The 26,415-nt window shown below is 52.6% G+C and overlaps 7 protein-coding genes across 7 annotated transcripts; 2 read left to right on the top strand and 5 right to left on the bottom strand.

Annotated features, from left to right (window-relative positions):
• Positions 1–662: 662 nt before the first annotated feature.
• Positions 663–5,710, bottom strand: NEUTE1DRAFT_131195 (uncharacterized protein; the record flags this gene model as incomplete). The annotated part of the gene is made up of 2 exons (XM_009854968.1): positions 663–5,535; positions 5,637–5,710. The coding sequence occupies 2 exons, from the start codon at positions 5,708–5,710 to the stop codon at positions 663–665; spliced, it is 4,947 nt and encodes a 1,648-aa protein (XP_009853270.1).
• A 944-nt stretch (positions 5,711–6,654) lies between these two features.
• Positions 6,655–7,065, top strand: NEUTE1DRAFT_139706 (uncharacterized protein; the record flags this gene model as incomplete). Its single annotated transcript, XM_009854967.1, has 2 exons — positions 6,655–6,760; positions 6,899–7,065. 2 exons carry the CDS (start codon positions 6,655–6,657, stop codon positions 7,063–7,065), a joined length of 273 nt encoding a protein of 90 aa, XP_009853269.1.
• Positions 7,066–9,294: 2,229 nt separating this feature from the next.
• NEUTE1DRAFT_123851 (uncharacterized protein) lies at positions 9,295–12,634 on the bottom strand (the record flags this gene model as incomplete). Its single annotated transcript, XM_009854966.1, has 4 exons — positions 9,295–11,104; positions 11,186–11,428; positions 11,490–12,029; positions 12,119–12,634. 4 exons carry the CDS (start codon positions 12,632–12,634, stop codon positions 9,434–9,436), a joined length of 2,970 nt encoding a protein of 989 aa, XP_009853268.1.
• A 3,038-nt stretch (positions 12,635–15,672) lies between these two features.
• NEUTE1DRAFT_67051 (uncharacterized protein) lies at positions 15,673–19,087 on the bottom strand (the record flags this gene model as incomplete). The annotated part of the gene is made up of 3 exons (XM_009854965.1): positions 15,673–18,557; positions 18,755–18,780; positions 18,854–19,087. The coding sequence occupies 3 exons, from the start codon at positions 19,085–19,087 to the stop codon at positions 15,758–15,760; spliced, it is 3,060 nt and encodes a 1,019-aa protein (XP_009853267.1).
• Positions 19,088–21,203: 2,116 nt separating this feature from the next.
• On the bottom strand, positions 21,204–21,861 carry NEUTE1DRAFT_85729 (uncharacterized protein; the record flags this gene model as incomplete). The annotated part of the gene is made up of 2 exons (XM_009854964.1): positions 21,204–21,499; positions 21,564–21,861. The coding sequence occupies 2 exons, from the start codon at positions 21,859–21,861 to the stop codon at positions 21,402–21,404; spliced, it is 396 nt and encodes a 131-aa protein (XP_009853266.1).
• A 971-nt stretch (positions 21,862–22,832) lies between these two features.
• Positions 22,833–23,386, top strand: NEUTE1DRAFT_85728 (uncharacterized protein; the record flags this gene model as incomplete). The annotated part of the gene is made up of 1 exon (XM_009854963.1): positions 22,833–23,386. One exon carries the CDS (start codon positions 22,833–22,835, stop codon positions 23,316–23,318), a length of 486 nt encoding a protein of 161 aa, XP_009853265.1.
• Positions 23,387–23,682: 296 nt separating this feature from the next.
• On the bottom strand, positions 23,683–24,834 carry NEUTE1DRAFT_46358 (uncharacterized protein; the record flags this gene model as incomplete). Its single annotated transcript, XM_009854423.1, has 2 exons — positions 23,683–24,563; positions 24,627–24,834. 2 exons carry the CDS (start codon positions 24,832–24,834, stop codon positions 23,683–23,685), a joined length of 1,089 nt encoding a protein of 362 aa, XP_009852725.1.
• Between the last annotated feature and the right edge of the window lie 1,581 nt (positions 24,835–26,415).

Below are 26,415 nucleotides of genomic sequence, written 5' to 3'. Positions count from 1 at the left end.
TTCTTTTTTCTTTTCTTTCCCACATACAGACTGTTTCATCCACCTTTTTGCTCCTTTGTTTGGTTAATGATGCAGTCAAAATCAGACTTTCGCTCTCCTTACGGCTAATTATATTGATGATATCTCCTTAATTTGATTAAATACTCGCTCAAACCCTGTATCGGTAGGTACACCGCAACATTGCCAGATACATTACGAATATTGAACAGACAGTAAGTAACCACTCTACTTTTCAGCACCGATGATGCAACGATAACGAAACAGTCAAGCTCAAGAACACGTTCGATATAATTCATCGCTTCATTTCATAAGCGTACTCCAAGCCCTCCAGCAGTGGTATCTATCCATGCAGTGTCCATCATACCCCAATACCATATCCCATATCATAACACGCCACGCCATGCTATGCTGTGACTCTTTCCTACTTTGTATAAAAAGCAAATAATTGCAGGCCAGCTTAACCCAGCTCAACCTACTTTTTACAACACGGCCAATGAAAGATTTGCTCTCTTTACTCTCATTCGTATATTCAAAGAGCTCCTTCCCTCGCACAGAACCCACGCAATCGCCTTAAAACTCAATAAACATACACTTCCTGATCAAGACTCTTTCAAACCCATGCTGAAACATGGAAACAAATACAGCCCGCTCGCCCATTCAAGTCATGAAGCACTCCTGCCCCTCCTCTTGGGCGCCGGCGTCCCATTAACACTCATCCCCAGCCCCGCAGCAACCCTGCTCGCCCGTCTAGCAGCAGCAGTGACAACTGTCTTGCTGGTTGCAGCAGGTTCAGCCCTGGTCTTGATGACTTTGTGAGGGGTGGAGGTTGTCGACGTGGTTGATGTCGCCGGGGATAGCCTCGGCCTGCCAGGACCACGATGGAGGGCAGGGGGCGGCGGAGGTGGGGCGGCGGGAACCGAAGTCTTCGGCTTCGTGGTGGCCGTCACCTTGATAGGCGTCGGGACAAGTGATTTGCCGGAGCGGGTGGCGCGCTTGGGTGGGGCAGCGACCTTGGACAACGAGGTGGTGGGTTTTGGTGCCGGTGCCGGTTGTACTTTCGTTGTCGGGGTAGGGGCGGGAGCGGGGATGGGCGGAGCGCCAGCAGTCCGCCTAGTTGATGGTGTCGTCGCCGTCGGAGTCGCGACCTTCCTAGGCTTGGGGATGGAGGGTTTAGAGGTGGCCTCCGAAGCCGAATCGGTCCGACTCTTGACCTGGCTCTTTGATTTGAGCACCCTGGGGGTAGTAACCTTCTTAGAGCTCACTACTGGCTCATCAGCAAGCTCATCGATATCGTCGTCAAGGGCGGCATCTGCCTTGAGGACATCGGCAAGGAGAGAGCTGGAAAGAGCCCGAGTTTTGGAGTTAACAGGCGGTGATGCTTCATCATCCTGGAACCTAGCCAGAGTTTCCGCCCACCGAACCCCCTTGTTCTTCTTTTTCTTCTCAGTCTCTGTCGCTTTGTCGTTGTCAGCGGAACTAGAGCTATACACGTATTCTTTCCCTTGCTTCTTCATCTTTTCCATCTTCTTGAGCACAATCTGTGGGAACAAAGCGCTGCCCTTGTTTTTCCGAGTATTGTATCTCGTGACGGTAGCCAGATCCTTCTGGTCGCTACGCGCTCTGACCGTATCCATCATCTCCATCCCGGGCATGCGCACTGGAATGGTGGATTTAGCGATCGAGTTGGCGGATGGCGCCGATTTGAGGTTGATAAGGGTCTTGCGTTGGCGCGAAGACCGGCGAGGAGCACCTTCCGAATCGTCACCCTCAGCAGGAGGTGGGGAGCTCTCAACCAACGCCTTCCGACGCTTCACCGTCCGGGTGACAGGACTCTCTCCGGCCGTCTTGGGGCACTCCTCCTCGCTGGGTTCATTGCCCAGCTCGTCAAGCTTACGCTTTTTAGCTGGACTCGGGCTGTTAGGGCTCTTCTCACTAAGGGGCGTCCTCTTGGGAGGAGTTTCAGAGTCCTCAGTAGGGGAGCCAGGATTGCCCTTGGGTGGGCTTCTATTTTCGAGTTCAGCTGCAGCGGCTGCTTTGGCACTCTTATCGGCGGCGACTTTGCTGATAAACTTCCGGATCATATCCGTCTCGGATTCTTCGTGCAGAGATCGCAAAGATAGAGTATCGTTTTCGACACGGAGGGGCTGCTCAGCGATCAAAGACACGTCATCCTCATCGCTCGTCATCGAGTCCTCCGCCTCAACTTGTTCCACAACCTCGATTTCGTCTCCGCTGTTTGCGTCGTCGGAGCCGTCAGGAGACGATGTCGAGCCTTCCGAGGAATCTTCCGGGGTATTGCTAACGTCTTCTGACTCAGTAGCCTCAGCTTCACTGGGATCGCTCTCCTCCTCGGGAGTTGTGTCACGGATCTGGGAGGAGATGGAATCCTTAGGCGCATCTGCGCTAGGGGTTGATACTTCGTCAATGGTAGGTGGTTCGGCAGACATTGAACGGTCAGCAGATTCATCGTGTTCCATGACCGATGATGTATCGGAGGTCTCATCCTCTTTATCCTCAGCAGGCGGAACCGTAAGCTCGTTGGCATCCTTGTCCGCGTGAACAAAGGAGTCGACAAAGGAGGCTGACGAATCAATCTCTCCATTGTCTCTCACACCACCGCTCCGGGGCGACGAATGAGACACAGCTATGACATCTTCCGTCGCAGCAACGTGGTTCTCAGGCAATGTAAGGCCATCCTCGGAGACGGTTTCACCGTTGGGTGAGGATTGCTCCTCGTGACCCAACACCGCTTTGGGACTTGGCAGCCTACCATCCTCATCCTGAACAGTACGACAGGGGCTGTTGGGCTCAATTGGGCGAGTAACATCATCATTCTCTTCTTTTATCGGACTTTCGTGTGTCGCTGGCTGCCTATTGTGCTCCTCAGTATTCACAAACTCCGCAGAGGGTTCAGACCGGATGGAGGATGCATCTTTAGCTGTTGTTTCCGGAATGCTGTTTTCTACGTCAGGAACGGGGGAAGCCGGTGTCTCAGTATCCGAGGTCACGGTTGTGGCTGGACAGGGAGATTCAGCCTCAACAGTAATGGTATCTTGGTCAGCAGCCGACGGTAAAGGTATTGTCTGCTGGATGGAACCCAAAGGGGCAACTGCATTTGCAGAGAGGTGGTTGACGTTGCCATCGGCACTGATTGCAGAACAGGGGACACTGATATCCGTGATTTCGGGCGACGGTTGGCGAGACATTGGACTAGAGGTCTTTTCCTCAACAGTTTGTTCTTGGGTGGGGCTTTCGTTGTGAGAGAAGATAACAGGCGAGGCGTTCATCTCAAGTGCTCCGAGCGTTGCCCGAGGAATATGTGCCGGGCTAATTGTCATGTTCTGGGGGACTTCATCGGAAACCTTGTCATCATGATCGGCAACGATAGCATGCGAGGCGTCGTCGCCATCACTTCCTGTGATGGTTTCACAGGCCGCCTCAATTTCCGAAGGCGTCTCTTCAGGCTTTTCTTTAGTGGACACAATTTCCTGCTGGGAGGCAGCAGGAGATGACGCTCCGAAAGCAGATTTCTCAGCGGCTGGTGCGGACGGCGCCTCGATGAGTAGTTCATGCGCCGCAGAGTAGCGCCTATGAGAAGTAGCAGACGGCTGCGCGCCAAAACCGAACTTCTCAGGCGTTGCCCTCCGGAGAGGTGTCGGGCTGGAAGGCGCCTCACTGGGAAGCTCATGTAGTACAGGAGTGCCCTCCTGGTGCATGACAACGGGAGAGGATGCACCAACACAAGACGTTCCAAGATTTACCTGACCAAGAGGCGTTGGGCTTGAAGGCTTCATTGGCGACGATCTGGTGGGCAGGTTGTGATGTTTGACAGGAGTAAATATCTCTAGGATAGAATCTTCCTCCTCAAGAATGGTCGATAATCCTTCAGGATGTAAGGGTTCAAAGCCATCATTGGGCTCAGTTTCTGTGTTGGTTGGTTCCTCAACAACGAGCGGCGCGGGGGACTCTTTCCTCTCGGGTTGTTGGTCGGGAGAAATAGGCTCAGGGCTAGGGTCCCTGGATGCCTGTGCAAGGGGCAAGTTTGCATCGTTCTCGTTGTTTGTCACGTCCCCGGCGATATCGACGGCCGCCATTGAAGGAGTTGCGGGCGCAGATCCAACCGGCTCAACGGGCATAGAAACACCGTCATCAGCCTCTGAAGGCGACGCAACGGTGGGTTCCTCGACAGGGATTTGCGCACTTCGAGTTGGGGTTGGGGTCTGTACCCACGGTCGGACATCCTTCCTCCGATGACCGAAGATATCCAGGTTCGTCCCAACGTCAACCTCCAATGTCCGCGAAGGCGCATGTGGCGCCGGTTCTTGCTCAGCAGTTTGCTCTTGGGCGTCCTCCATGTTCTCTCGCGCAGCTTGGTCTTCGGAGCCAATGCAAGATGGATCCACCGACTTTCGGCGACTGGTCATGGTGGCATCCGCAACAGCTTGTACTGCCAAGCTGAAGCTGTGGCGTCGTTCTGGGGCATCGCGCTCAAACTCTTTGAGAAGCCTAGTAATGAAGCTGGGGCGATGCTCGCTTCTCCTTGCCGAAAGCAGCGAAATGCGTCTCCTGTTCTCATGCTCTGGAACTGACGGGGTCTCCGGGATAGGCTGGTCGAAGAGTAAAGGCGACAGGTGAAGAAGATGCGCAGGTGTGACTTCGCTGTCTGATTCGGAAACGCTTGCTGGTCGGATGGGCGTAGACTTGAGAGGGGTGGATTTGAGAGGGGTTTGTGCCGACAGGCTGGACCTCGACGGTTTGAGGATAACTTTTGTAGGAGTGGCACTGACCCTAAACTTTCGTAGTGGCGACTCGGCGACCTTTCTCGGGGACGATAGCTTTGTGGGTGACCGCTTGACTGGCGATAGGATGCGGGACTGTGGCGGTTTGATAGGTGAAAAGTCCATCTTGCTGGGCGATTCCTCCGATGGGATGAGTGACAGGCGGCTGCTAGCACGACGTGTCGATCGTCTCATCAATTGCTTGCCCTGGATCTGATGCGCTGGTTCGACCGTCTCGGGTTCGGCTGGCACGTTGAGCTCCATGTACGGCTGCATTTCCGCCAGCATGCGTGTAGGTTTCGTCGGTCGCTGGAGGGGCCAGCGCGAATTGTGTCGCTTTCTGGGGACGTAGTTGAGGCGGTCATCGGGATAGGTAGCGCGTCGAGCTAGGATCTTTGCAACGAGGAGAGGATCGGGTGCTTCCCTGGCCAGATAGCTTGCTGCTGCCGAGAGGTAGGCTCTTGCCTCGGCCAGGTCAGGGGTTCCGTTGTGGACGGCATAGTATCTCTCGTCGACATTGTAGTTGGCAAAGGTCGGTACGTATCGTTCGCTGCGCGCGCGTTTTCGCTGTCCTCGGCCTCGACTGTCAAGCTCTACGAAGGCGGGGTCGACGGGTGGAGGAACAAGCAAACCACCAACGCGCTTCCAGATCTGGCGCGGGCCGCAGCGGCGGAGAGCAATAACGGGGACGCGCTCCCATGCTTTGGGAGAGGCGATATGCGGAGGTGCTAGAAAGTCGGCTGCGAGAAATGGTCGCCTGCAATAAGACACAGATGCGCGGTAAGTCATCATCTCCATGCGAAAGGTAAAATAAGTCTCGTACGGTAGGCGGCGACAGGACAGAAGAGGCAGACATACTCTTTGGAAAATGTGAAGATAGGAGTCTCATGGAGAATGGCAGCGTTCAAGGCGCCGCCCGTAAAGTCCACCATTGTCGCAATTGGTGTCCCCGTCATGCAGCGACGTCTCTGTGTGTTAGGTACTTATGTGATGGTGTATAGTGTGTAGTGTATTGTGTTTAGCTAGGTATGCAGGATAACCGTGGTTCGTTGTCGCGTTGCTTGGATAGGAGACGGCAGTGGCTGCGATGAGTCCCGATGTAAACAAAGGTCGCTTTGGTAGAGAGAAAAAAGAACAAAAAGGAAAAAAAAAGAAGAAGAAAAAACTGTTTTGCGGAAACAGCAAGCAAATACGCGCCGAAAGTTATGCTTTGCCAACAATGCAATGGGTATCCGTCATGAATCGTCGTGAGTACCGAAAAGGACGTGGGAAAGAAGAAGGTGTCGCATGTGTTTTTTGCAGAGAGTGGAAGGCCGCCGGGGGGTAACCTTCAAAGCAACAAATCGCGAAGACACGGGAAGGTGTGACTTGTTGAGTGACAAACCCTCCAAAGTCTGTTTCTGTTTACATGCCGAGCAATCCGCCAATCATCTTGCACCAAATCTGGAGCTACTATCGCTATGCCAAGAAGCCACGCTCCACCTGCTTTCTACCCCACGCGGCCTGACGCCTGTGCCGCGACGGAGAAAGCCCAAAATTGAGGTACGTACCTCGACTTGCGATGCCTGCCTACCTGATGCCGGGCTCTGTCACTGCACCCGCGTTATCTTCACGTGATCCCGAAATCTTTCATTCCCCAGCGAGGACCCTGCGCAGCGAACGGAAAGCCGGCCGGCGCACACGGCACCCGTCTGATCGCAGTGAGAGAGCTCCAGACAGGTCCGGAACACGGAAGTGGAAATCCCCCCGGTTTTATTCGAGCACCGTAACGGACACCTCCGACCGCGATCCCGATTGTCTCCCGGTCCACCCCTCCCCCTTCCCCCCGTCTTCTCCGTTCTTCTCCGACAGAAACCGACAACACAACGCTGTCAAAATGCCCAACAAGCCCATCCGTCTGCCGCCGCTGAAGCAGCTGCGCGTTCGCCAGGCCAACAAGGCCGAGGAGAACCCTTGCATCGCCGTCATGTCCTCGGTTCTCGGTACGCATTAAGCCTTCCTTCCTTCCTTCTTTCTTCCTTTCTTCCGTAGCACTTCTAGTCCGCCAATCAAGCAAAGCGAAGCGCAAACGAGAGAAAAAAAAATAAAGAAAACAAACTAATTACGCCAAACCAAAACAGCTTGCTGGGCTTCCGCCGGTTACAACTCGGCCGGTTGCGCCACGGTCGAGAACGCCCTGCGCGCGTGCATGGACGCGCCCAAGCCTGCGCCCAAGCCCAACAACACCATCAACTACCACTTGTCTCGCTTCCAGGAGAGACTCACTCAGGGCAAGTCCAAGAAATAAGCGATGGGCGTGTACGACTCTTGTGTCCCGACGACGACAACGACGACAACAACGATAACGACGAGGACAAGGACAATAGGAAAGACGAGAGAAGAAAAAGACAAACGACGACTCAACCTTATATATAATGTGGGGATCCAATCAAGACCGATCATAATTTCCACGCCTCTTCCCCCTCCCTCCTCTCAAAGAACTACTACAACCATGTTGATATCCCTGTGACGCCAACACCATTGGAGGAGGCGGGAGTTGGGAGGATGTTAGAAGAGTTGTCGTCGTGGAAGAAATTACTGGGAAACAATTGAAGAGGATTGGTTTCGAAACAAAAATACGAGGCAAGACCAGTTTGCGCCCTGGTGTGTGATACCCCAAATGGAAGGAAAGCAAGAGATGGAGATGGGAGATGGGAGAGGAGGAGGAGAGCGGAAGCACATAGGCAGACCAAGAAAGTGGGGATCCCACCAACACCATCTCCTCAACTTTGAGCTGGCATGGCCTACGATGTGCTGCTGGCGTCTTCACAAGTCAGTTCGGATATCGCATGGCCAGCCGTTGAGGGTTGCTTGCTGCTGTACGATATTGTGGCAATATTAAAGGAAAAAGCATTTGGGAGAAGTGAGGCTTATGCTTATCCGGGCGTTTCAGTATACATTTGATTTTTTTTTAGAGGCATTGTAACAACACAACTTACATACATACATACTATAAGTTCATAACACGCCGCCATGGTAGTTCATAAAAATGATTACCTACTACACTGTGTTTATCCCTCCTTGGGCAACATCACCGATCCATGGGTCCATTTGAAACGGTAAAAGGATCCTGATCATCAGATTTGCCCCCAGTACCCAGCCAAAGCATCATACTTGACTAAAAGGGGCTGTTTAAGAATTCAACAATGGGGATTTTTCTTTGAATGCAATGTTCCGATAAGGGTGGCTTCGACAGAAGATCGTGGTCAATGTCTTTCGATTAAGAAGTTGGTGTCCGGAACGGCAATACACCAGTGAACTAGGATGCATGAATCTGCTTGCAGACAAAATCCACTCTTTAGTGGTTGGTTTGTTGAACAAACTACTGGATCATCCCACGAATCATGTTCACGAACGTACACGTAAATGTCCAAGTAGTTGCTTACTCTTCACATTAACCGACGTTATAAAGTACCTAACCTAAGTTACTCTCTCCTCTGCTCTGCTCTAGACTCTATAAAAGACTGAGATAACTAACAAACAAACAAACAGCAAAAATGCGCAATTGGGTATTCATATCTGACTATAAAGATCAACCAAAAAAGAAAGAGAAAAAAAAAGGCAGCAACTTCACTGACCGTCAACCCCTTCCTCCTCCCTTCTTTTCCTTCTTCCTCCATTCCGTCCATCTATTTTCACTCTCGGCCCGCTCGCGTCCTCCTTCTTGCTCCATGCTTCCCCTCTTGCCCATGGGAAACCACCAAAATTACCGGACCCGTCCCGCTTGCGTTCAAGCAACCACTGTTTGGACACCCGCCGTGACTTCTCTTTGATTTCCAGCAGAGAACTCACTCCAACTCCCATTCATCCGTGCGTTGTTGCCGTTGGAACCAAACCGAACAGAACAAGACGGAAGCAAGAAAACCGTTGCTCATCTCATCCCCTGGCATCCATCACATTCTAACCCGTCCTTACAAACCCGACTCGACAAAGACCGATACTCAAAGACCGACAAGGTATAAGACAGCAAATAGTCCTTCACTACGCAGAAATGATGAGAAAACGATGACGGGAAATAAGACAAATGAAAAGAGGGAAGGGAGCTTGTCCCGTGATGATGATGATGATGATGATGATGACAAAGGAAAATCCAAGAAAATGCCCGTGTCTATAGCCGACACCGATAAAAAAAATGATTCTTGGTGTGCGCGTGCGTGTGTGCTCTTTGGGGAGAGAGATAAGAGATGACAACTAAAGGAAATGGTGTGTGTGTATAGGTGTCTGTGATGAGTCGTTTCTTAGAAGAAGAAGAAGCGTATGATGATGATGGTGATTATGCGAGTCCGCCTTTGTCTATGTTTGGAGAATCCATGCCTGCCAATCCTTGTTGCCGAGTTTCTGTCCCAAGACAAGATGATAAGTGAAAGATGGTACCCAAAAACCGAGAAGAGAAATGAGTTGTTTGTCGAGTTGAGTTGCTGAACAAATGAGGGACAGTGATAAGAGTGACAGAATGTGACGGACGTGAGAGGGATGAAGGACAGGTTGTTGCTGCTGCCTTTTTTTTACGATATGGTGCTGTCCAAGTTTATTCCAAAAAGAGAAATGAGAAGACCGACGCAAGCGGGTGTGTTCGGAATTTTCTGTGAGCACACAATGCCACTTTGATGCCCTGCTCACTCCAACAGTTCCCCTTCGCAGTACAGGTCAATTTCCCCGGCGCTGTCTGGGTTGCGAAGCCCCTCACGCCAATCCGAAATGGCGATTTGAATATCATCGTCGCTCTCGATCATGACGAAGTCGCCATCCTCATCCCGGTACCGTAACCTCAAATTACCCCCGCCGATACTGCTACTGGTAAACCGCGAAAGCTTATTGTCGATGCGGTCAATCAGTTTCTCGTAGGTAATGTCGTAGAGCACAACCAATGTGATGTAGTTACCGGTATCGCAGTGAACCTTGACCTTCAGTTGCGTGGGGAGCATGTCGTCATCTGTGGGTGAGAGCGGGTTCTGTCCGGACATGATCGGTGCGGTACCGAGCGATGGGGTGATGTTTCGCGTTCCCTCAGTCGGGGCAAGAGGCGCCATGCCCGGTGGGGGCGGGCCAGATGGCGGAGGGTAGCCGGTGACACTGCCTGGTGTGCCCTGGCGGATAGGCTGTGGAGGGAACTGGTTCAATTGGCCTCCATAGTTCTTCCGCTCTCTGCCAGGGGAACCTGTCTGGGTCCGTAGAGGAAGGTCGTTTGCTGGGCTGCCGGTATTGCTCCTGGGAATGTTGGAATCATGGCGGGCATGGGTTAGATGGGCGGGAATGCCTGGCACCGCAGGTACCCCTGTCTGGTTGATGCGCGCAGCGGCCTGGCCAGCAATGTCCGGTGTACTATAACTCCGACTGCGTGCCTGCTGAAACTGGCTGTTATCCCCCCGGGGCATAACGGGCATCGAGGGTCCTCGTGGGTTCCTCCCGGTTCCTGGAGATGGGCCGTCTCGCGATGGCGCCCTTGGCATGGCAGGGGCCGTGTAGCGGTTACTATCCTCCTGCCATCCTTGGGGGATACCGGTCTTGGGGAAAGGATAGCCGGATCCGGCACCGGCGAAGATGCCGCTCGCTGTGCTCGTCCGACTCGAAGCGGGCGACTCGGCTACGGGAGAGAAGTAAGACTCGCCTGCTCGAACAGCGGGTGATGGCTGAAGGCCAACATTGAGAGGCGCAGGTGCCTGTGGAAGAGGGAATCGTGGAGGTGGTGCGCGAGTCATACCTGCTAGACTGTCGCTGGTGGCGGACCGCTGCCGTAGACTTGTGCTCGATCCATTCCGTGGCATTGTGCCTGGCATGGCAACGGTCGGGGCAGCAGCATTATAGATGTCCTCGTCCTCTTCTTCGTCCTTGTAGGGATTCTCCAGTCCGTTGCCTTGCGAGGCGAGCCAGGCAAAGTTTGGCGGAGCTTGGTCAGGAGCAACTGGGGCCGCTTGTGTGTTCTGCTTTCGCTGTTCTTCCAGACCGGCGGCCCACTTCTTCATCATCTCTTCGGTCTGGAACTTAATCATGAAATTCTCCACGCCCGGATCGCCCTTCCACCATATTTGTACGGTATACGAACCTGCACAGTCAGCAACTGTTGTGTTCCGCCGAGAATTCCAACTGTGTCGCTTACCAGGCTTGGAAATGGCTACTACATCGGTGACATTGGTCATGAAGATGCGGCCCTTGAGTTGTAGTTTGGCGAACTTGTTCCGCACCTTTGGTACGGATGATCGCGTCTTGTCCTTCTTGTCCTTGGCTTTAGTCGTAGTGAGTTCCTTGCAACAGAGCAAGATATTCTCAAAAAGATAGATCTCATACTGCTGAGGAAGGTTAGCGGTCCATTATCAGCTCGTCTTGTACCAGCAAAAAGAGGAACGCATGCGCCAGGGGGAGATACGTACGTCCTTCTCTTGTTCACTCTTGCCCGTTATAACAGTGTATACTCCGTGTAGGAGCAGACTTCCAAAGTTGTCCACCTTATGGCTCTTCCAGTCGTCTACTCGGTGTATAAGGTCCTGCAAGGCCTCTTCGAGGATGTTCTTATCAACGGCCGAATTGGCTTTCATCAAGACCCGTTCAGCAGCAGCGATGCCGGCAGCTAAATCTTCCTTGGTGTGCTCGTCCTCGCTCTTCTTGAGCAAATCCTTTAAGAACAAGCCAATTAGTATGCGCATTAGTACCATCAAAAGGACGCAGCATCCATACCTTGAGCAAAAGCGGGTACTTGACCAGTCTCTGCATAGGCTTGAGGAGGAAACCATCAAGGGTATTAAAATCACACGCGACCGGATGGCCAGCCTCTTGGATCTTGTCAAACACTTGCGTCGCAACCTGGGCTGCCTTTCTTTGGTTCGCGATAAAGGGTTGGTAAATGCCAAAGTTCTCTTCAGCTGTGACGAACAAGCTTCCCCATTCCTGCCTAGCCTGCGGCATCGAATTTGTTGTTTCTACCCTGATGAGGAACTTTCGTTGATGATCCAAGATGGCGTTGATATTAAGGAATATGTCGTGGATGAATTCGCCAGGGATAACGCTCCTGTGTTCCAGCGTCCTCTTTAGGTCGTGGAGGTTCTCGAGATCCTGTACGTATTTGCGCTCCGTGTCTACCATTTCTCGAACAATGTAATCGCGATGGGTCATCTTAGAACCCGGCTGCGTGATATCATCTTCGGGGTATGGCAGGGTTTGGAGCAAGAGGCCCCGTTTTTCGGCAAGATCGAGCACATAGTTGATAACAGAAGTCACCTGGTTTCCGAACATGTGCTTTCGTCAGAATATACTGTTCCATCAAGTGTGCAAGTGGAAAAAAGGGGGGCGCCATAAGACTCGCTCACCTTGACAAAGCCGGTGGTATCCTCCCCTGTAAGGTCGGCGACGATAAAGCATTCGGTAACGGGAGGGTCGAGGTCGCTCAAGCAGGCCTTGACGAATTCCATAATGGCGCGTTTGGACCGTCGCGCTTCCGTCTCGTTCGGCCTCTGATCGACGTGTAGCGGTTTCTCGGGTTGGAGCGCATTGTAGATGGTGAGCAGGGGCAAACCGGTGCGAAGGAGCTTCCAGAGGGCCTCGACGGGGCCATCATGGCCATTCTCCTGCTCGCGCTGCAGTTGTTCTAGATAGCCCTCGAAGCCGGGAACCTGGGCGAGGCGTTGTTTGAGCGACAAACATATTTGGTACAGCGATCGCGAGGCGTCGGCTCTCTGGTTGATGATGTTTGTGGTGGCGACAACCTGGCCGTTCACGGGGGTAACGGCGGTGGCGGACGAAGTGAGCGAGCTGAGCGAAGTAGAGGAATTGAAGGCCGTCGAGCCCGAAAGCTGGCTCGCGCGCGCGGCGTTGGACAGGCTCATGTTGTTCAATCTGGCGACGCCGTCGGTCGACGCTTGAAATACAGGGGCGGTGTTCGTTCGTAGAAGAGCAGCATGGGCCATAGTATACTTTAGGTCTCCATTCGCAAATGGTCGGTGGAGACTCGTGCTTGGTGCCGCGAGGCGCGGGGGGGGAGGGAAGAGGAGCCGGGAGGGGGGGTGGGTGGGTGTGTTGCCCTTTGGAGGCTCGAGGGGGGTTTAACGTTCAACGTTCAACGGCTTTCGAGCGCCGGCGGGCTGTAATTGCTGCTGCTGCTGCTGCTACTGCGGTGTGTGGGAGACACTGATTGACCGTGATGGATGGACGGGACTGACGGGGTCGGGGTTGCCGTGCTGCGAGATGCGTCTTGCTGCTGCTGCGTGCTGTTGTTGTGGTGCTGCAAATGCCGACTGCGCTGGGCGATGATTGACTGTAGGTGATTTCGTTGCAACTTGCGAGGCCGGGGGTAGCAGCAGAGCCCTCAATCAACGCGAGTGGAGAGCGAAGATTAGGGAGGAGATGGCTGGATGCCGGGTATCGCTCAACGGCGCTTGCTTGGCTGCCTTGCTTGCTACTACACTACCTAGGTAGGTACCGATGGAAATGTCCGACACGCGTGGAGAGATGAAAGGTTCACTTGTGGCGTTCTTGGTTAAGAGGAACCGGGTCAATTGCTGTGTCTTTGCAGAAGAAGCACAAAGTTAAAAGTTGTCAAAGAATGAATGAGTGGGAGAAGAATAATCCGAAAATGGTCCAGTCCCGTCCTTGTCAATCAATGACTGATAGTAGGAGTAGAGGTAGAACGGGGAATGGAGCGAGTGGGTTCACTTGTGGTGCTGAATGACACAACTGACGGGGTTGCTATCGTTATCGCGGTTCTGGCGTCGGCAAGTAGGTACGCTGTTGCTCTGCGCCCCCTTTGCGGCGATGTGTATTTCGATTGAGTCCGTGGTCTGTGTGTGTGGTCTGTGATATCGCGGGTACAAACAAGGCGCCCTCGTGTTGGTTTCTTAGTGAAGGGAAGTGGTTACCTGCTTGATTTCATTCCGCGTCGCTTAAGGTAGTTACTCGCCCCCAAGTCACGCTGAGCCGTTGAGAAATTGTCAAGGCAAGTACCGATCGGGAAGGGAGACGGCAGATGGTTCGTTACATATGTACACACTACACTAGTACTAGGAGGTAGGTTAGGTAAGAAAGGAAAGGTGTCCGGTCCCTTCAGCCCCGGAAGGCTGTCCTTAATTCAAATGCACGAAACTTGAGCCCCCGCAATCCGACGATATCTTTTTTCTGTCTAAGCGGTTCGATACGTCGTTACAAACAGAGGCTAGGGACTTGTGGCAAGCAATTAATTCTGGTTGGTCGATGGGCAGAGTACACGATACGGGCAGTCGTCCAGTCAACGTGCAAGCCAGCCCAGGCACACACTTCAGGGTAGGGGTTTAGCTTCGGGCTCTGTGGGTTTCGGGCTCGTACTGTTTTGGCGTGGTCGGCTGCTGCTGATTCCTGTCACTGAATACCTCATAGGTCAAATAGAGAGCGAGGTAAGGAGGTAGTGTAGGATGGAGGTAGGAGGCAGGTGGCCTATTGGGGTGGGAGGGTGTGCGAGATTGACGAGGGCGGGCGGCAGGGCGGCGGCTGATGTCTTGCGGCGACGGCTTGATGCCGCCAGCTTTCCAAAATAATCACCGGATCATGATGACTCTTCGCCAAAGCGCCAAATTGAACTGGGCTTCTGAAGGTCTGTCTGTGTCAGGTTCTACCGAGCGTTTAAACTAGGTACCTACCTGTCTCCAGGGTTTCGCCCTTCCTGGTGATGACACCCAGATAAGGACGCTCGAACTGAAGAATACAGCCGAGTATGTCACCAACACGAGCTGGGTGTGAAAAACCACACCCACCACTCGTACCAATGCAAATACGTGCGTACGGGTTGAAAGTGTAACGAGATTGGGTTTCATGGGGCGCTCGCGGATGCAAGGGCGAGAGTCAATTCTCCATCATGTTTGGATGATCCAGTCCGACTGGTAAATGTGTGCGCATAAACGTATCCATCTGCAAGTGGGATGATCTTGTGTCTAGGTAGCTACACTACTGCAGCATGGTAGGTATTTACTACGACACCATGACATTGTACAGGAAGAGGATGGAAGTGGAAGTAATCAACATCATGGTAGCCGCTCTGGAGTTTCGGATGGAAAGAGCAAAGGAAAAAAGATCAAAAAAATCAACAATGTTCGAAGGCAATGGCATTGATTGTAGTGTACAGTTCGGCATGAAAGTTGCCCCTCTCTTAGGTCTTTGAGTGTAGGTAGTGTACATAGAGGTTGTATGTGGTATCGTCCCACATGGAAGAAAACGGCATAATAAAACAAAAAAGAAAGGGTCGTGAGGCTCTCTCGTCACAACTCCCTCGCGCTTCCTCTTTGGCTCGACTGGCTCCACACATTGGGCATTGATCAAATCAGGGTCCCCGCCCAGGGTTCCCTTTTCGAGCTTTCGCAGACCCACTCCAAAAGGCACCAAAAGCACGCTAGCCTTCTTTCGGCTTCACTGTCCGGTAACAGTGGGGAACCCCAGAAAGCTTGGTGATGGATGTCCAGATGCGAGGACGGAAATTAAAAAAGGATCGAGTCCACAACATTAGTGAAGACAAAATTCCATCATGGTGAGCATGCCAGATATACAAGTTTCCACATTCAGGTTGGGATACCTGGATAGTACATACATGTATGTAAATACACAAGGTACCAAGGTAGTATTCGTCTGCAGCGTCTCCCTCTCACCTCGCTTCCCACGTGGCTGCCATCTGCTTCTGCTTCTTCTTCCTGTTCCATCTCCAGGGTCAAAGACCGTTTAGTCGTTCGGTCGTGAAGCGAGGCACTAGCAACCTGGAAAGGGGTGAGGAAGGGGGTGGGAGAACGCTTGAAACGCTCATCTCCGAGTGCCGAGTTGGTCACACGAAGGGGACTGCTGATACCCAAACGAGCTTGATAGGGTCAAGGCCTAAGCATACATACGTTTGAAGCGAGAGAACAACACCAATTCGCCTCTATTCCATTCAAAGTCTGAGGTAGATATGTCTCTAGCAAAAGCCAAAGTCTAGTAGTCTATATCCAGAGTTTCTCTCAAAACCGCAAATAATCCAACTCCACATTCCTCGCCAACTTCGCAGCACTCGTCGCAGTCGCATAACCACACCCAAGACCAGCGCCATAACTCCCTTCAACCTCCTTGATCCTCCTCTTATTACCCCTATGACCTCCTCCTCCCATGCTGCCCAGCAAATCACTCAAGCTGACGCCATACGCTGCTGATCCGCCGCTTGGGCCCTCTCCTCCTCCCTTCGCGCATCCATCTTTGCCACCACCTGCCGCACCCCCTTGATTTTCCCTCACAAAATCGTGCTCATTGACAACATCAACATCCTCATGCTCATGGTCATAATTCCCGTCGTCTTCAACATCCACCTCTCGACAAAGAGACAGGTCAAAGTTTATACCCGCCGCCGACACCAGCGCGTCGATGATGGCTGACTTGTCAAATTTGGGAAAGAGGTCCGGGTGGTCTTGCTTGGTTACGCGGGCGTCTCGTTTATAGGGTGCTACGTTTGTGGACTGCTGCGCACGATGGTGGGCATGAGTGATTTGTTGGAACCTGGCCAAGTGGTGGTGGCTTGTCGTTGTTAGTGTGGGCATCGGCGCCATGGTGGTGTTTGTCATGGATGTAAGCGCGGCGGGGTTGATGGTTTTGCTGGCATTCGATGTTACGGCGATGGGGGGTGACGGCTCGGCAAGCCATTCTTCGATGATGTTGCTGTCTGAATCCTCTCCCTGAGCTGAAGCTGTGAATGGTGCCGGGGCAGAGATTGAGACTTTGGAATCCTGAGTGGCTTCAGAGGAGGCCTTGCCCGGATCATTCTTTGGCCCCCCCGAATCTGAGCTATCCTCGATGGCGGTCCTGTTGGCATCAGTGCCCGAAGCAAGAAGGATATCTGCAGTCTCTTCTGCCGTGTCGCTGCCATCCTTGTGGCTGCGAGAAGACACAGTTGGCGTGCTAGCAGCTCTGGAAACAGAATCTGTTTCGGCATCCTCTTGATTCGACTCCTCTGTTCCTTGTTGCTGCTCCTCACTCGGCTCCTCCATTACCGTATCAAGCGCCGTGGCTTCCAAAAATACAAAATCGAAGAGCGCGTTGTTGTCAGTGTACGTGTCCGGGATCGGCATGTTATCGTCTTTGGCCTGAACATCCCCGGAATCCCTAGGAGAAGTCAATGGCGGTGTAGGATATGACGAGGTGCCACCAAAACCACCGGTATTAAAAAGTGAAGGAGTGAGATAACCACCAAGATCGGATGCCCTTCGGCTCGGGTCATTGCACCTCTGTCTCTTTGGAGGAGGATGTCCGTGCTCCTCAAACAAATCATTCTCCGGTTGTTGCCGACCAGAAAATTGCAGGTAGCCATGGGTGTCTCCGCCACTACTGGGAATCGAGCCGCGGGTAGCCCAGTCGGGGGCGCCAAAGTTCAGGCCGACATTAGGAGTACTGTAGCTTCTCTGATGGGTGTACTGAAGGAACGGAGAAGGCGCCGATGCTGTCACCTCTGGCGACGTCTTCGACTGAGCGTGAGGATAGCTTACGCCGGTGACAACCTCGTTGCGGATGTCTACTAACATCGATTTTAGCAGGCGGTACATCCTCGCTGCCGGCTGGTAGATATAGCACATGTCGTATATCGCCGCCGACAAAACCTGCAGGTATCGTAGGTTGCTCTGCTGGTCAAGCTCAGCAGTCCGGTTCGCGAGGGCTGCCATCAGAGCAATCGCTGACGTGCCCGCCTGCTGGATAGCGAAGATGGGTAGCCGCCTGCCGTCGAACCGGAGACGGTGGTGCCAGAAGATACGGGCGACGCGGATGGCATGCTGGGTACACATACGGCGGGCAATGGCAACTCTATGGTGATGGCTGATGCCCGGGAGCGACCCGCCGGACTGACCATATGACCTGGTAGAATTTGATCCGTCCTCATCACCGTATATAGCCCAAGGCCTGTGAAGCAGAATCATGCACGTATGGAATTGTTGATGGAGCATAAAGAAACCAGCAGGCGCTGCTTGAACGTTGGTGGGGTTCCAGGCCAAAAAGTCCGGTAAGCGGCGGTACCACGCTTGCAGTTTTCTGTCCAGCGCAAACAATCGTTGGTAGGCCTCCTCTCCTGCCTTGTTGTTTGCAAACAACAACTCGGTATATTCGTGTTGGTTCTGCATCTCCAGAATCTTGGCCGCTATGCTCATGAGCTCGAGGAGATGTTGGTGAAGGGAAATCTCCGGTGACTGAGACGTCACCATATCAAAAGGGGCCGTGGGTGATGCAGTCGGCATGGCTGGGCCCTTCCTTGGCTTGAGCCCCAGCTCTATGCCAATGTCGCGATTCCGGATGCTTGGGGAACGGCCGAGTAGAAGCGCCCAGTATCTGTCGAACAAAACACACGCCGTCATGACCCGCCGACGTAGTGGTTCTTCAGCCCTGAGAGCCTCACTGTCGCTGACCGGCACGTTTACGTGCAGTCCGATGTCGATAGCCAATCGGTTTGCCATACCAGAATATAGCCAGCCGGTTGCGTCCCTGCCAGCGGCAAATTCGAGGTCTGCGAGGATGAGGAGCGCCTGGATGCTCGGTATGCCGCCTGGTCTCTCCAGTTCAGCATCCAACATGGACTTGGACTCCCGATGGAACGTGCTCTCCCAGCTCCCGAGCATCAACCTTTTCACATCTTCTCTGTTTCGCTCCGCAAATCGGTACCCGGCAGCAAGCATCGTGATATGAAGGAATACCGAGTAATGCCTCGGGTTCTGGCTCTTTCGGCCTAACTCGAATATTTCACGGTCCACGACTTGAACCGCGGGGTTGTAATGGCCCCAGAAGCAGCTCATAAGGTGGTCATGAGTGGATGGGCCAAGAATTTTGATGACACGCTCGACACGGCTTACGTGATCTATCGTCCCTGGTGGGCTGGGCTGCGAGGTGTTTTGGGCGTGGACGTGGCTACTCGCCGTAAAACCAAAGTACTGCAGCCTCCCTGACATGACAGAGAACCTGCTCTTTACACCCAAGAATTGGCGTACATCTCCCTTCCATGGGGAGGCGAACTCTGGAAAAAGTGTAGAGTCATAGCTTGGGGCTTTGGGTGTTTGTTTATTGTCATCGATAGGATCCGTTTGTACTTCTTCCGCGCTGAATTTTGGTGGCGAGGGGTAATCTGCGACCATGGAGGAATTGGCCTGATTCGGGCCAGGAGTCTCAAAGTCTTCACAGAACCGAACATCGTGTTTTTCGTGTTCCTGCATTTCTTTCGCTTCTTGTCTCGTCTTTGGAGGGTGGACGGCTGGAGGAGGGGCGACGCCTCTTTCTCTCAGCATCTTCTCCAAGAGAGCAATTCGGTTGGACAAGGACGACATGTATGCTTTGGATATAGGCCTCTTGAAGTGTCAGATATGTCAAGTTGCGATATCATGTCGGTCCTGGTACACACCTTCGCCTCTCGTCATCGTTTCTTATGATACACTCTGCTCCGGTCTTCTTACACTGTGTGCACCCGGACTCTCCTTCGGGCACTACACAACGTATCCGCCTTTCCCGGCAGGAAGCGCAGGCAACTGAGGCCCGGTGACGCACTTGTTGTTTGCTCGAGGACCTTGGGGTATGTGATATAAAGTCAGGACTTGAGGATTCGCTAACTCCCGCGGAGGGAGATCTGTCGTTTCGATGCAGGGTGGACATGGGGAGTGTCTAAGTTGAGGTGCGGGAGCGGGACGAAGATCAAAGACGAGTTGGAGTGAAACGGCTGGAAAGGACACTGGGTCGGTGAAGTGTCTGGTTACCGCCGTAAAGTAGGATGAGTTGTCAAGAAGATGAAAGTTGTAAAATCTCGTCGAGTGGCTGGAGGAACTCGAACAACGTCTACTGGCAGCCATGGAGAACAGCGTCATCCATGGTCCAGTTAACAATGATCAGCCTCTGCCACGATTTGCTGCCATGTTATGCCCGTTAGCAAGAGCCGTGACCAAGAGAGACGAACCTGGGCCCCTGGCTTCTCCGCATCTCAGGCTGGGTGTGGGCAAGAAATTCCCCCCCTTATCCACTCGGTCCGCGATCGAACTTCCCCCGAAAGAGACCCACCTGGATAGTTGATGGAGTTCTCGAAGTCGTTGGATTGCCCCTTAGGCACTAGCGCTTCCAATAGGCACCGCAAAGACCCCGCCCTTTTTGCGCGTCGGAACGCGGGGGAGAATCTGGGGAGAGCGGAGAGGTCCACTGTGAATCTCTTTATTTTCAATTCTTCTCTTTTAGTGTGGTTGGGATGGCAATCTTGTTGGCTCCCAGTTCTCCCCCTTATCTCCAATTTTGCACTGCGAGTTCTCAACTCTTATGGATACGACGTGGTGACTTTCAGTGTCGAATTGGGGGCTGTCAACGCGGGACGTCATTGGACACCGAGAGTTCGTCGGGATTCGGGTTTATTTTCGAAGAGACAGCACCTATCAGCTTCACATCTTTTTGCTGGACATAGAAGTACAGTATGCGGCTCGCTGAATGTGCCGAGGACCATCAGTTAACCCGGTGGAGCACATTGTATGTAACCGTTAAACCCGACCAACAATGGCACGCTAAAGCTGGACACGTTTGGAGAGGCCGGGGATAGGTTGGTGTGACAATGTAACGTTATCCAGGATCCTTCCACACGCTGGCTGAGCCAACTAGAAGCCGTCGAGAAGTGCTGACGTCCCCAACCCGATCCTGGCCTCCATTTACCCCACGATACGGGCTGGCACTAAAGGAAGACGTGGGTCAAGCCAAGGCCAGAAGACCCATGAAGAATGACTTTCTTACACTACCCTCTGCGAAGGCGGAGTTGCTCAGGGACTCTCTAACTTGAGCAGTCGAAGCCGAGCGGAGCCAGACTGCAAATGCAGCCGTAATAAGTAGTTAACGCCGATGGCCAGAGCTGAGAGGCAACTGGACTGTCGCCATTCGTCAAAGCCATTATTAATGTGATACAGGTACGCCATAGTTATGACTGATTACGGAGCAGTCTAGACACCTGCTGAGTGTGATCAATTTCTTGAGAGGCGGACGAGACGGTACGAACCCCCAAAGCCTTTTCTTGGTTCGCTTGGATAGTCGACGATAGTCTAGGGGAGCCGCAAGGATCGTCATGTGCCGTACCTGCAACTACGTTCTCGTGCAGCACTCTCCATTCTCTCGGAGGCGCCGCTCGGCAAAGCACCCAAGCACTTGTTTGCCCAAGAACGAAGCTACCCCACCCGCCGCTCTCATCCGAGGCCCGCTATGTATGATACCCGGCCTGCCGGCTTCGAGCGTGGGTTTGCGGGGAGCCAGGGCGCGGAATTGGGGAAGAGGAGGCGCCAGTTTCTTGACGGCAACAAGCTATCCTGCATAAAAAGGTCGACGCTCTCCCCTGTCTTTCTCGTTTCCGGTTGTGCGTCCGCAGTAGCCATCCATGGATGGATGCGAGGACAGTTTTTGAGGGGGAGGGCAAGTATCGAAGGCTGCACTGAACAGTTGTAGAATGATTATTATCTGGAGTAAACCAACGAAACGGCACGGGTATCTAGCACCGCGGCGCCAGCAGGGCCATTGAGTCCTGCATGGGCTTGGTTGAACGCCACACGATGTTAAGGAAGGCCAACGTGACTATGACCAAAATATTATGTATTGATGACGGTCAAAGCAAACAAGAACTCAGATACCTTATGCTCTTGTGCTTGGGTTCTCCGAGTGTGGTGTCAATTCTGTGAGGGCTGTCGTGTCTTTGGGTTCTAAAGAAAGAGGCTTCTTGCCCTCAATAACTGGTGACGCAAGAGCAGTTAGTTGGTGGCTTGAGGGGGTCAAACTCGGGCATTCCGCACTTACGCCTTTGCCAGAGCTCATAAGAGCAGACAAGGATGATGGGTGTCCCGATCATGACGGTTGTCCAAGTTCTCTGGTAGGCCTTGTACTCGGGACTGTTCGGGTCAACCCGCTTAGGTTGCTCGCTTGTGGCCTTGAAGTTTCCGGACTTCCCAGCTGGCTTTTGGCCCGTAGCGTAGCTCTGTCTAGAGATTCTTGGGGTTCCGAGCGCGGGTGAGGCATGGGCATTCCGTAGTAGAAGGCGGCTGCGCTGGGTCAGCGAAGAGGACGTGAAGGCGTTCATTTTCGTCGAAAGGAACATGGTGTCTTGTCGGGTCTCGATAGCTAGGTAGCAATGCTTGTGTTCGGTTTTTTTTTTGTTTTGATTTCCCTAGAGGAGGCAAGCGAAACGAGAGCCAGTCAGCCAATCAAGAAGACCAAATCGTTGCTGGATCGCTTATGAAGCGATGAACCGCAGAAGTACCTGAATGAGACAATTGATACGCACCCTCAGGAACGAGGACTTGGTAAAAGTCTGGGGTAGCTCAAGGAACCCTTGTGTCTGCCCCGGATTCGTGATGGAGAAAGTCGAGTCAGGGCCTTGCAGTCCCATGATCCATCAAAAGTGGATGTCCATCAGACCTGTTTGTTCCCTTGGCGCACGGTCAGGTCGCCCCTTGATTTTACTAGCGTACGTATGTCGGTGCAATTCAGTCCGAGTGTGGCCCTAACCCTGGCAGCATACAAGTAGTCCAGCAGCACTCACTTGTCCCCGCTGAGATAGAATCCAGCACCGCTTTGAGGGATTTAATGCTAAATTTCCAAGTGTCTAAACCATATCCCCTTGTGGTGTAGTTGGATATCACGTTCGGCTGTAATTGTATGATTGTATACCGAAAGGTCACCGGCTCGATTCCGGTCGAGGGGAAATATCTTTTTGTGCCTTCTTCTTCTTTCTTCTTCTTCCCTTGTTCATCCTGCTTCCTCCTTTTTCTTTTTTCACCAACTTAGCATTGCCCTTCTACCCCGTATTCTGAAGCACTTTCTTGAACAATGGGCGACTCTGTGAACAACAACACACACAAAGAAGACGACTCTTGTTGGCGAGCCATTGTTCATCTCGACTCTCCTGTCCTGCAGACATGGAATCTATAAAGCTCGATCTCGTGCCGTCTCCCAATTTGACTTCCCGCCTTGTTCGATGTTAAACGCTATCATCTCGCACACCCGGCCGCCTCAATACCATCAAACGCGAGCCCGTTATCCATTGTCCGATTCTTCTACACTAACAAGATGCCCTACTCAGTCAGTAACGGCCACAGAGTGGCGGCCCATACCTCCGTAACGAAACCCCAAATCGAAAACAGCAGATTCCCTCGTCAAGGTGCGTCTCACCGCAAGGTTGTCAACATAGGCGACGTTCTTGATGACCGTTATAGAGTTCTACACATGATCACCCACAACAGCAATTCAGTCTCCTATCTCTGCCGTGACTTGGAAGACGACAAGTGGCGCCGCGTGACCGTTGCCCGCTCACATCAATTCAGCACCGCCATGGACGAGTATGAAAAGGGAGCGGAAGCGAGGCGTCGGCTTGGCGAGAAACAAGCAGAGCGCCAGGGCTTCTGTCTCAAAGTCTTCTCCGTTGCTGGGCCCAACGGTGTCTACATAAGTCTCGTTTACCCTCTGAACAGTCACGAGGTGGATTTGCGGTTTTGTGCACCTTACGATGAGGCGTATTTTATGCATCAGCTTATGCAGTGGGAGAGCCTGGAGTAGATGTGGACGGGGCTGAGAGTGCTCATATCAGGCGTTATAAGGTCTGTTCATGCTATCAGTGAGTTAACACTTTTCCTTGTTTAGAACGCCCAGTAGCGGTTAGCAGTCCGTACGTCTTTGGTGATGACGTTTGATAATATATCGATTTCATGAACTTCGTTTCGGTTCCCTTGTGAGTTGCTGATGTAAGGATTATGCTCTCAGTTTTTTTCCTCTCTGAATGTCCTATGTCTGCGTGTCTCCTCGTATTTCCTTCTCTGAATTTTCATTTCATGTCAGTATGACCCGTCATCTTCCTTCCCTCAGACACCCAGTCACCAGTTCCGAATGCGTTTCTGAAGCCCAGGATTTCATGCCCTGACTTTCAAGACTTCCCACAACCTCCATACCTCAATCCCTCACCACTCCGCGGCACCACCACATCCTCCAAGTTTCTTTCCCCTGCCTTAAATTGCAGACCCTTCAACAATCCATAGACAACCTTAAGCGTCGGCGTCTCCACCCCAACCCTCTCTGCCTCCCTGAGCGGTTCGCCTACGAGGTTCTCAAACTCGATAAACTTACCCTTCTCCATATCTTGCAGCATGCTCGGTTTAAAGAACTTATCATACACGTCCGCCGTGATCATCGTCTCGACCAGCTTCTCCTCGAGCTCTACGCCGGCCGCCGCTTTTGCCGTCGCTCGGATCTCCTGCATTAACGGCCGGATCAAGTCGTCGATGATGTGCTCGGTGAAGCGCATGCGTGACGTGTCCATGCCCAAAATCGCGGCCACGCCATTGTACGAGGCGTTGTACAGCAGCTTACGCCAGCGGGAGTAAGCCACGTCCGGCTCGTAGGTGCAGTCAACCTCGGGGCCGCAGGCGGTGTAGGCGTCGACGAGGCGGCGGGCGGCGGCAATGGCCCTGGATTTCTGGCTGTATGAGGCTGCGATAGGGTTGTCGAAGACGCCGATGAAGGTGCGTTCGTGGTTGTGGTGGTTGATGGTGCCTGGGGGCGACTCGATGGCGCCGCTGAAGGTGATACCGGAAAGGATGGGGTTGGCGGGGAAGGCGGAGAAAAAGGGACGCTCGATGTTTAGGCCGTTTTGGATGAGGACGATGGCAGTGTGGCCGGGCGTAATGGCAGGCGCGATGATATCAGTGATTTGAGGCGGGATGTCGGGTACGTTCTTGGTGGTGACGATGACGTAGTCGTAGGGGGCTCTCCATGACTCCTCGCTGACAGATGGGATACTATCAAGAACTACACGAATGTGAGCTTACGGTGGTGACGGATTGAAGAGAACTTGATGGGTCCAGAACTGACTTGAAGTTGGGCGCCAGTCCAAGACTTCACCGTGGTCGACCGAGTGAATGGTAAAACCATTCTCGAAAACAGTCTCAAAGTTGGACCGCAGAACCGCGGCTACCTCGGCTTTGCCTCCTTTCTCGAGGGCGTAGGCAACCATGGTACCAATGCCTCCCGAGCCCACGAGGAGCACTTGCAGCTTCTTGTATGCGTCAACGGAGCCCATATTGTGGTGTGTGTGCTCTTTCCGTGCTTGACTTGGGCTGTATGGGTTTGCGTTTCTTTCTCTTTTTTTTTTTTGAATGTTGAGCGTCAGAGAGAAGGATACCTGATTTTGCGAAGAAATCAAGTTTAGTCGTCTTTAAATACCTTCAAGGAGGGATTCAAAATGATGTGCCAAAGGTTCGTGCTCAACGGCCAGCGATCTACCGGTGTCAGGTCACGACTTACCTCTCCACATCGATGCTCCAACAGATGGAGGGGGTTTTATCTGATGTTTGGTCACAGCCTCTGCGATATCGCTTGACGATAGCAGTTCACCGGGAAAGAGTGTTTCGCAAGTGTCCTGGTAAGACGGCAGTCCCACCAAGCTACCTAGATAGCCCATGATATAGCAGGCTCATCCGGTCAGTGTTTGTCGTTGGAACCAAAATGGCTCACTCATTGCTTTCAGGCGCGCGGCGGGATGATACTGGTCATGTGGGGGTCAATAGATGTGGTTGGAGTCTCCGAACACAAAAAAAATGAGGCTCAAAAACGGGCGTTTGCAGAAATCGATGGGGGTTAGCTGATAAGAATGGGTAGGCCCTGACAATGCTACACAGCCAGATGTCAACATCGGTTGTTGGCTTTGGAATCTTAGTGTAGAATGATATGTCTTTCCTTGCTCTGTTCAGAAGAAAGATTCTTTGCGCTTGTCCCCCTACCGGCGAGTACCAAAGGGAAAGTGTCTGCAGGGCGTAACAAGGGACACGTCGGTCAAGATATGACAAACAGGCGCAAAATATCTTCAGAATCTGATACCAACATCGTTCGATCCCCAAACTTCAGGCTTGTCTCGACAGGTATGATTCATGTTGGGATCATCACCTCTGGAGTATTATAGAGTCCTGAACTCAAGATACGATGTGGATCATGTGATGGACGACGTGCTCTTTGTATGACCAAAGAAGTTGATAAGACAGTTTGACTCTCACACTTAAAATGTTGTCACTTCTTTATCGGCTGTTTTACGTACAGTCATTTCCTCAATCAACCAAGAAGCCGGACGAGATGGCGTTCTCATGACGATGTAAAGCGATTTGCGATTTGCAGCAAGGGGCTGTTTGACCCTTCCTTGAACATTTTTGGGAAGATGGAGGCCAGTGTGGGCCTGGGGAGATTGGCGAAAGAAGAGATGGAAAGAAAAAGGGGGGGAGGGGGTTGGGAATCTGCAGAGTTTGTTGGAGACGTTGGGGTTGACGAAGGAGGCACTGGAGAGAGGGCAGAGGAACAGTGGGGGACAAGTGGAAGGCGTGATGAATGGTGAGCAGGAGATATGCGATGGCGATCTAGGAAGCTCGGTGGAGGTGATATCTTCCATTGAACGAAGGGTGGGGATTGAGGGATGACGGATACGGGTGAGATACTGATTCGATCATGGAAGATACCCTCTACCTCGCTGTCCATAAGGCTCCCATTTTCTTCACTGCCTTTCTGTATTTGCATCTTTGGAAGGAGTCATTTCTACGCAATAGATAACATACAAATCGCTCCTACCCCAAAAAACCAAAAAAAAAAAAGAACAAAGAGGGCAGAAACACAGTTG

This window comes from Neurospora tetrasperma, assembly GCF_000213175.1.
Source record: "Neurospora tetrasperma FGSC 2508 unplaced genomic scaffold NEUTE1scaffold_5, whole genome shotgun sequence".
Lineage (NCBI taxonomy): Eukaryota > Fungi > Ascomycota > Sordariomycetes > Sordariales > Sordariaceae > Neurospora > Neurospora tetrasperma.
Note: the sequence above shows the minus strand (reverse complement) of the source record. Positions and strands in the feature narration are given on the sequence as shown.